The following is a 10595-nucleotide window of genomic DNA, read 5'->3' on the forward strand; positions in this document are numbered from 1 at the left end:
CACACCCAGTTAGCTTGGTAGGAAGAGCACACCCAGTTTAGTTTGGTAGTTAAAGCACTCCCAAGAAGGTTGGTAGGTTGAGAACACCCAGTTAGCTTGGTAGGTAGAGCACACCAAGTTAGCTTGGTAGGTAGAGCACACCTAGTAGGCTTGGTAGGTAGAGCACACCCAGTTAGCTTGGTAGGAAGAGCACACCCAGTTAGTTTGGTAGTGAAAGCACACCCAAGAAGGTTGGTTGGTTGAGAACACCCAGTTAGCTTGGTAGGTAGAGCACACCAAGTTAGCTTGGTAGGTAGAGCACACCTAGTAAGCTTGGTAGGTAGAGCACACCCAGTTAGCTTGGTAGGTAGAGCACACCCAGTTAGTTTGGTAGTGAAAGCACACTCAAGAAGGTTGGTAGGTTTAGAACACCCAGTTAGCTTGGTAGTTAGAGCATACAAACCAAGCTTGGTAGGTAGAGCACACACCTAGTTTAGTTTTGTAGTTAAAGAACACCAATTTAGCTTGGTAGGTAGATAACACATAGCGTGGTAGTTAGAGTACATTCAGCTTAGCTTGGTAGTTAGAGCACATTCAGCTTAGCTTGGTAGTTAGAGCACACAATGCTGGGTAGTTGTTAGAGCACATGCAATGGGCAAAAAAGTAGTTGTTTTTGCCTTGTCCGTATGTCCATCCATCCGTACGTCACACTTTATTTCCGACCAATAACAGGAGAACCATTTGACCTAGAACCTTCAAACTTCATAGGTTGGTAGGGCTGCTGGAGTAGACGACCCTAATTGTTTTGGGGTCACTCCATCAAAGGTCAAGGTCACAGAGGCCTGAACATTGAAAACAATTTCCGATCAATAACTTGAGATTCATTTGACCCAGAATGTTGAAACTTCATAGGATGATTGGTCATGCAAAGTAGATGGCCCCTATTGATTTTGGGGTCACTCTATTTAAGGTCAAGGTCACAGTGTCCTGAACATGGATAACCGTTTGTGGTCAGTAACTTGAGAACCACTTGACCCAGAATGTTGAAACTTCATAGGATGATTGTTCATGCAGAGTAGATGACCCCTATTGATTTTTGGGGTCAATCTGTCAAAGATCAAGGTCACAGGGGCCTGAACATTGAAAACAATTTCGGATCAATAACTTGAGAACCACTTGACCCAGAATGTTGAAACTTCATAGGATGATTGGTCATGCAAAGTAGATGGCCCCTATTGATTTTGGTGTCACTCTATTTAAGGTCAAGGTCACAGTGTCCTGAACATGGATAACCGTTTGTGGTCAGTAACTTGAGAACCACTTGACCCAGAATGTTGAAACTTCATAGGATGATTGGTCATGCAGAGTAGATGACCCCTATTGATTTTGGGGTCACTCTATTAAAGGTCAAGGTCACAGGGGCCTGAACATGGAAAACCGTTTCCGGTTAGTACCTTGAGAACCACATGACCCAGAATGTTGAAACTTCATAGGATGATTGGACATGCAGACTAGATGACCCCTATTGATTTTGGGGTCACTCTGTTAAAGGTCAAGGTCACAGGGGCCTGAAGATGGAAAACCATTTCCGATCAATAACTTGAGAACCACTTGACCCAGAATGTTGAAACTTCATAGGATGATTGGACATACAGAGTAGATGGCCTCTATAGATTTTGGGATCAGTCCATAAAAGGTCAAGGTGACAGCGGACATAAAATGGAAATCTATTTCTGGTCAATAACTTGAGAAAACTTTGACCTAGAACCTTCAAACTTCATAGGATGATAGGACTTACAGAGTAGATGCATGACCCCTATTGTTTTTGGGGTCACTCTATCAAAGGTCAAGGTCACAAGGGGCTGAACATAGAAAACTCTTTCCAATCAATAACTTGAGAACCACTTGACGCAGAATGTTGAAACTTAATTGGACATGCAGAGTAGATGACCTCTATTGATTTTGGGGTCACTTGGTCAAAGGTCAAGGTCACAGGAGTCTGAACAATAACTGGAGAACCACTAGGCCTAGAATGTTGAAACTTGGGATGACTGGACATACCAAGTAGATGATCCCTATTGCAGCCAACCATCAGTGTCTCTTTGACTTTCGCTCCTGTCCCTTATTGACTTCTTGCCTGTACGACTATGCATTGGGGGAGACATGCGCTTTTTTACAAAAGCATCTTCTAGTTAGTTTGGTAGGTAAATTGCACAAGGTTGGCTTGGTAGTCAGAGCACATCCAATTAGCTTGGTAGGTAGAGTGCACTCATTTAGCTCACTAGGTAGAGTGCACAAAATTAGCTTGGTAGTATGAGCATACCAAAATAGCTCAGTAGGTAGATTGCATCTGTAAGAGAGCATGCAGTTAACTTTGTAGTGGGAGCACATCCACTAGTGAGTTTAGTAGGTAGGGTGCATTCAGTTAAGTTGGTAGTACATCCAGTTAGCTTGATACGTAAGGTGCATTCTGTGGAGAGCAACCAGTTAACTTGATAGTTAGAACACACCCACCAGTCAGCTCACTTTGTAGACTGCACCCAGTTAACTTGATAGTTAGAGCACACAGGTTTGCACACCAAGTTAGCTCAGTACTTAGAGCACAGCCAGATAACTTGGTAGTCAGTTATATGATTATAAAATGCAGGCTAATTTCGATTTCAGTTACAATCCACCAACTTTTGGTAGAGTTATGGTCCTTTTTTGACTTAATTTTTTTTTAGCTCACCTGAGCACGAAGTGCTCAAGGTGAGCTTTTATGATTGCCCTGTGTCCATCGTCCTTCGTCGTCCATCCGTCCGTCCGTCGTCAACAATTTGACTGTTAACACTCTAGAGGTCACAATTTTGGCCCAATCTTAATGAAACTTGGTCAGAATGTTACCCTCAATAAAATCTTGGACGAGTTCGATATTAGGTCATCTGGGGTCAAAAACTAGGTCACTAGGTCAAATCAAAGGAAAAGCTTGTTAACACTCTAGAGGTCACAATTTTGGCCCAGTCTTAATGAAACTTGGTCAGAATGTTACCCTCAATAAAATCTTGGACGAGTTCGGTAATGGGTCATCTGGGGTCAAAAACTAGGTCACCAGGTCAAATCAAAGGAAAAGCTTGTTAACACTGTAGAGGCCACATTTATGACTGTATCTTCATGAAACTTAGTCAGAATGTTAATCTTAATGATCTTCAGGTCCAGTTTGAATCTGGGTCATGTAGGGTCAAAAACTAGGTCACCAGGTCGAATCAAAGGAAAAGCTAGTTAACACTCTAGAGGTCACATTTATGACCATATCTTAATGAAACTTGGTCAGAATGTTAAACTTGATGATCTTTAGATCAAGTTCAAATCTGGGTCAGGTGGGGTCAAAACCTAGGTCACTTGGTCAAATCAAAGGAAAAACTTGTTAACACTCTAGAAGCCACATTTATGACTTAACTTTCATGAAACTTAGTCAGAATGTTAATCTTGATGATCTTTAGGTCAAGTTCAAATCTGGGTCATGTGGGGTCAAAAACTAGGTCACCGGGTCAAATCAAAGGAGAAGTTAGTAAGCACTTTAGAGGCCACATTTATGACATATCTTAATGAAACTTGGTCAGAATGTTAATCTTGATGGTCTTTAGGTCAGCTTTAAATCTGGGTCAGATGGGGCCAAAAGCTAGGTCACCGGGTCAAATCAAAGGAAAAGCTAGTTAACACTGTATAAGCCACATTTATGAGAGTATCTTAATGAAACTTGGTCAGAATGTTAATGTTGATGATCTTTAGGTCAAGTTTAAATCTGGGTCAGGTGGGGTCAAAAACTAGGTCACCAAGTCAAATCAATGGAAAAGATTGTTAACACTCTAGAGGCCACATTTAAGACTGTATCTTCATGAAACTTGGTCAGAATGTTAACCTTGATAATCTTTAGGTCAAGTTCGAATCTGGGTCATGTGGGATAAAAAAACTAGGTCACCAGGTCAAATCAAAGGAAAAGCTAGTTAACACGCTAGAGGCCACATTTATGACCATATCTGAATGAAACTTGGTCAGAATGTTAATCTTGATGATCTTTAGGTCAATAGGTCAGATGAGCGATACAGGGCCTTCATGGCTCTCTTGTTTTATTTCATTTTAAATACACAGGTATAATATTATACAGATCATGTTCAATCAGCCATTCTTTGTCAGAATGTAACCCTTTTCTGAATTAAAATTTTGCAAAATGTTGACGTCCATTCCATAACTTTTGACAGGATGAATGGTTTGTTTGTTTTGGGTTTAATGCCAGTTTTCAATAGTATTTCAGTTGTATAACAGCAGGCAGTTTACCTAACCAGTATTCCTGGATTCTGTACAAGTACAAACCTGTTCTCTGCAAGTAATTGTCAACTTCCCCACATGAATCAGAGGTGGAGGACGAATGATTTCAGATACAATGTCTTTTATCAAATAGTCACGGAGAACATACTGCCTCGCCCGGGGATCGAACTCACGACCCCGTGATCCATAGATCTGTGCTCTCCCTATTGAACTATGTGGGCGGGCTAGTAAAGTGCAGGTTAGGTTGGATTTTGGTCACAATCCACCAATTTGTAAGAAAATTTGTTTCTCTGTTTAGATACTCTTGAAGTAAAATTGTATTCATTTTAAGCACACAGGGATCTTATGGTCATGAAATGCAGGCTAAGTCTGATTTTGTTATAATTTTTGGAAGGGTTATGGTCCCTTTTTGTATTAAAAAAAAAGTTTTCAGTTTAGTTAATCTTAAATGGATAACTTGATTGATTTCACTTGAAGTTCACAGGTATACTATCTTAAAATACAGACCAAGTTATTGTCAGACTTGTGGCATTTTTCTAATTTAGAATTTTGCATCATGTGGATATCCATTAGATAATGTTTGAAAGGAGGAATGGAATTAATTCATTTTTGGTACACAGATAAACAGCTCAAGCTTGATTTAATTTACAATTACCATTTTTAGTATATTTAGGGCCCCTTTTTGACCTACAATTGTAAACAGGTTTTTATTTGTATAAAAAGATGGTGTTATTGGCGGTATCATTTAGTCAATTGAAAGCACTAATAATGCTAGTTTAGTGGAAACTTTAAAAGATAATTTTACACATAAGATCATTGGGAGACTGTCTACAAAGGATGTTCATATTATTTTGATTTGTCCAAAACATGGCCACCAGAAGGTGTGGTCTCTTTTCCCTGCATGTTTATAGTGAAAACATTAAAAAGAATCATCTTGTCAGAAATTGCTGTTCCCATTTTCATCAAAATTGTTCAAATCATTGTGAAAACTTGGGTTATGTTTTATGATTCCACTAAGCTGGACCGGTGGTACGGCCCTTGACTAAGAAAAAAAGTATACATAAAAGGCTTATAAGTTTGTGTTGCATGTATCTAAAAAGTGTTTGACCTACAGTCATTAAATCATAAAGGGATGTTATGTAAAGTTGTACACCTGTGTTTTTTTGGGATTTCACTTCACAAGATCAGGGTTATGGCCCTTGACTTAGAAATAAATGTGCATTAAGGGCATAAAAATTACTGCCAACCCAAGGTCATTGGAAAGTTTAGTTAAGTCATGTATTGTGAACAGATAACATATGACCGTATAGTGACCGTAAGAAAGGGCACTAATGTCCTTGGGCCATGCATCTAGTTGGACTAAATCTAGGGTCATTATAGGAGAGATCATGTTTGTATACAAATCCGTTGTATATTCTATTTTTAGAACTGATAAGACAAAGATCGGGTGGTCAGACGCCGAGCGTCCATGTTTTTCTGTTAACAGTGATGTTTTTCTACAGCTTAAACTTTCTTAAAACACAAATGATATCAATAATTTTTTGATCAATGGAAAGAATATAAAACAAGCAATTTATTGATAACTTTTAAATATTATTTTGATATAAAATGGATTAATTATGAACGCTTAACTTACAGTGTTTTTTTCTAAAAGTTTGGAGCATCGCTACGCCGCTATTAAAATCAAATGTCATTTAAAACGGTTACTCATTTTCAAAAAATATTTGAATAAGAAAATATGAAAATCGTAAGCAATTCAAAACTTTTTAAATTTTAAAAATCCATATATGAACGAAAAAGTTATTTAAAATTGAAAATTCAGATCCATACACAAACAATGTAAAAACATTTTGTTTTGCCCACCGCCAGATAAACAGGTGTTGATGCGTGACGTCAGGGCGATCTCTCCTATACAATTACAGGAACATTTTATACAGAATTATGTCATGACAACTATGAAATGTTTCCAAAAGGTGCAAAGCTTAATATATAATATAGAGTGGGTTTGCGACCAGCATGGATCCAGCCTGCGCATCTGCGCAGTCTGGTCAGGATCCATGCTGTTTGCTAACAGTTTCTCTAATTGCTATAGGCTTTGAAAGCGAACAGCATGGATCCTGACCTGACTGCGCGGATGCAAAGCCACTATGTTGGTTTTCTCATGTCGCGGCTCAATTATATATAGAAGCAAGACTGTTCAAGCCAGTTTCAACACAATAATTTGTATGGCTATACCTTGGGCTAGGCTGCTCAGATATCACAAATGCCTTGATGGTTATGAATCAATTTTGGTCACCATCATTATCATTACTGTCAAACTGTTTTTTAACGGCGATTATCTTTCAAATGGATGAGTCCTGAGACTTTATCTGATGGGAAATTTACGTCAAGGAGCGACGTTTGGTTATATGGTGCCTTGCTGTGGGAAATGGTTACATTAGGGAGCAGCCCTTATCCTGGTATTCCACCTGATATGCGGGGCCTCCATGGCCAAGTGGTTAAGGTCGCTGACTTCAAATCACTTGCCCCTCATCGATGTGGGTTCGAGCCTCACTCGGGGCATTGAATCCTTCATGTGAGGAAGCCATCCAGCTGGCTTATGGAAGGTCAGTGGTTCTACCCACCATCAAAGCTGGAAAGTCGCAATATGACCTATAATTGTGTCGGTGCAACGTTAAACCCAACAAAATTAATAAATCCACCCGATATACTGATTAACATGTACAAATCAAAATACATAATATATATTTTATTGTCTTTTCAGTTGGATAAACTAGATTCAGCAGTGACAAAGTCAGGAAACCTGGAATTACAGTCGTTGTGCCAGTCTATGTTCAGAACATTTAAAGTAGCTGGATTTGTTTTACCTACACATATAGACGATTACATGCTTGGAGTAATTAAATATAAAGAATATGAAATGTTATTAAATATAAACAGGCATATGACTGTCTACAGCGGCATAAAATCATTTAGCAGTAGACTGGCAATGAAAGATACAAAACTGATTACCTGATAACCAGATTGACATAAATGCATTGTACAAATTAAAAGAACAAAGTTTCCTTTTTTTCTCATTTTTTAGGTCATTATGCTTTTTCAGCTTACACCTTTAAAATAGTGTCTAGGGATCTTTTGTCCAAATCTAGAGCTAAACTATACATTTTTACTGTGAACAAGCTGTATAAGATTTTGTTAAGAAAGGATAAAAGGATGTACATTGCCTTACCAAAGTACCTCCCTTTTTGTTCGCAAATGGAGATATCTGAAAACAAATTTGCAACAGTCATGATTACTGAAAGTTGTTGTCCTCATCTTTTGTTGAAGAAAAAAATGGAGGACATGAAACTTGGCTCCATCCTTCCTTCATTCATGTTACACTTCATTTCAAGTCCATAAGTCTGCCATCCATCAAGGAATTTTGAAATAACTTGGCACAGATATTCCACGGGATGAGATGACTTGTCTTGGAAATAGCAAGACCCCTTGCTCTAGGGGCGAAGATCATATTTTGAGGTCAAATTTTAACAGAATCTTTACATTTCTGGTCTTTTACTCCAGCATTCAGCAAGGGGTTTCAGAATAACTAGGAACAAATATTCTTCATAATGAGACAACGTATGTGACACAAAACTCAGATCCCTATCTGAAGAGTCCAGGTCACAGGTGTTAAAGATTTTATGTCATTTTTGTCTTGCCAACTTTAAGTGGAAGCAAGACTAAGCAATCGGAATTCTGGAGGCGGCAGCAAAGGCATCAACAATTGGGGAATAGCTCAAAAACCGTTACATATATTTCTCTTAAACTTTGTAGGATGGTTAAGAAACTAATTTTACACCCCCATGATGAGTCCTGGCCCCCTAGTGACCTTGACCTTGAAGAAATTAGCATTTTTGTGCCTCCACTACTCGGTGGATTTGGTCTTGTCAGTGCGTCCGTCTGTCCGATTTTCTATTTTTCATATACTATTGCTTTGAAACTTTCTGTTTTCAAGTCATAGAAAAACATTGTTGATACTCAAAAGGCCACCTTTCCTACCTGATCTTTATGAATCTTGGTTGGAATGTTTGTCTGTTTAAAATCTAGGATGTGTAACTGGGTTTTTTGGGTAAAGACTAGGTCATTAGGTCAAATCATAGAAAAAATTAGCTTAACACTTTAGAGCCCACTTTTTAATCCCCTGCCACATGTGGTGGGGGTTATAGCAATGGTCTCTGTCCGTCCGTAACACTTTCGTGTCCGCTCCATATCTCCTAAACATCTTGAAGGATTCATATAAAACCTGGGTCAAATGATCACCTATCCAAGCCGATGTGCAGAACTCATGAGTCAGCCATGGCTCAAGGTCAAGGTCAAAGGAAAAGCCTTCCATTTCGTGTCCGTTTTATATCCTAAACCTCTTGAAGGAATTTTATAAAACTTGGGTCAAACGATCACCTCATCAAGATGATGTGCAAAACTCATGAGTCAGCCATGTTGGCTCAAGGTCAAGGTCACAACTCGGGGTCAAAGGTTTGAGCCTTCCATTTTGTGTCCGTTCTGTATCTCCTAATCCCCTTGAAGGATTCATATGCTACCTGGGTCAAATGATCACCTATCCAAGACGATGTGCAGAACTCATGAGTCAGCCATGCCGGCTCAAAGACAAGGTCATAACTCGAGGTCAAAGGTTTTAGCCTTCCATTTCGTGTCCGTTCTATATCTCCTAAACCCCTTGAAGGAATTTTATAAAACTTGGGTCAAATGATCACCTCATCAAGTCGATTTGCAAAACTCATGAGTCAGCCAAGCCGGCTCAAGGTCAAGGTCACAACTTAGGGTCAAAGGTTTGAGCCTTCCATTTTGTGTCCACTCTGTATCTCCTAAATCCCTTGAAGGATTTTCATCAATCTTGGGTCGAATGATCACCTCATCAAGAACTCATGAGTCAGCCGAGTCAACTCAAGGTCAAGGTCACAAATCAAGGTCAAAGGTTTGAGCTCTGTATCTCCTAAACTCCTTGAAGGATTTTCATGAAACTTGGGTCAAATGAGCACCTCAGCAAGAAGATGTGCAAAATCCATGAGTCAGCCATGTCAGTTCAAGGTCAGGGTCACAGTTCAATGTCAAAGGTTTACCCTTTCACTGTTCATAACAGTGGCGGGGGATTTAGCTGTCTTTCAGACTGCCTTGTTCAACTTGATCATCAAATTTCTTTTGTCAGAATGTTTGTCTGTATAAAATCTAGGACAGGTTCAAAAGTGGGGTACCTTAATAGATCAAAAACTAATGTCGAAATAAAAAGGCCATGAAGGTCCTGTATGCTCACCAGACCTAATTCTCACCCAAGATAACCTAGTATTTAATTTGGAATAGATTTTACAGAGACAAACTTTTTGGCAATGTTCCATGTAAATCAGGTAGATCATTAACCAAGTTTTTCAATCTTATTAATTAAAAATGAAACTATAAATGAAGTAAAATGACTTATTGGTAAATGTGAAAAGAAATTAACCCTTGTAGAATTTCAGAATGCAAACTCGGGTATCAGTTGTAAGTTGTTGTAAATATGGTATTGATAGGTAGCATTATTATGATTAAAGTACATTAGGCTTTCTACAATTGAGATATGCATTGCAGGTCTTTGCACTGACTTACACTTGTATTAACTTTCACTTGGGTGTAGTTTCAATAAAATTGTCTCTAAAGTCAGGCATTTCATTTGTTTGTTACCCCTCTTTAACATGGAAAAATATTTCATTTCATTTTGAAAATAAAAATCACTCTCAATCTTTAAAATACAGATGTTGAAGAATGAAAGTAATTGCCAATAAGCGGTTTCCAGACATTATCAAAGTACATAATTATGTCTTCAACAGTTATATGATATATACATAATGTATGTGTTATTTAGTTATGTCAAAATTTAGATTGACATTTTAAGCTTGGCCATACAAAGTATATAGAAAGCTTTCCTACCCAACCTGGTGTTAGCATTGGCATCCATTTTGCGTCCACACCTTGGTTAAAGTTTTAATGCACATTTTCTTTGTCTTTGTAACTGCTTGATGTATTTGCTTCAAACTTAAAACAGTTATTCACCATCATCATCAGACTCACCACATAGACTAGTATTATATATTTTGCACTGGGCACAGTATTTTATTCTCAATTTCTGAAAGTAACAGACATGTCTGACCAGAATGAGAAACACATTTTGCTGGAGAATTTCTATCTATCTATCTCTGTCTATATGATACGTTAAACTGTCATCGTTGACCATGATTTAACGGTGGGCAAAGAATCGGACAAGAAACAAAGTCATGATAAAA

At 38.4% G+C, this 10595-nt stretch overlaps 1 protein-coding gene across 1 annotated transcript in view; it reads left to right on the plus strand.

Moving 5' to 3' along the window:
* LOC123566580 (uncharacterized) overlaps window positions 1-9975 on the plus strand; it is a 36830-nt gene extending 26855 nt beyond the window's left edge. The window contains exon 9 of the mRNA XM_045360824.2: window positions 7049-9975. Coding sequence (XP_045216759.2) covers window positions 7049-7300 — 252 coding nt within the window. The 3' untranslated portion in view covers window positions 7301-9975. The remainder of the gene's footprint in view (window positions 1-7048) is intronic.
* The last annotated feature ends 620 nt before the right edge of the window (window positions 9976-10595 follow it).

The sequence above is a fragment of the Mercenaria mercenaria genome, chromosome 8, assembly GCF_021730395.1.
Source record: "Mercenaria mercenaria strain notata chromosome 8, MADL_Memer_1, whole genome shotgun sequence".
Classification (NCBI taxonomy): Eukaryota; Metazoa; Mollusca; class Bivalvia; order Venerida; family Veneridae; genus Mercenaria; species Mercenaria mercenaria.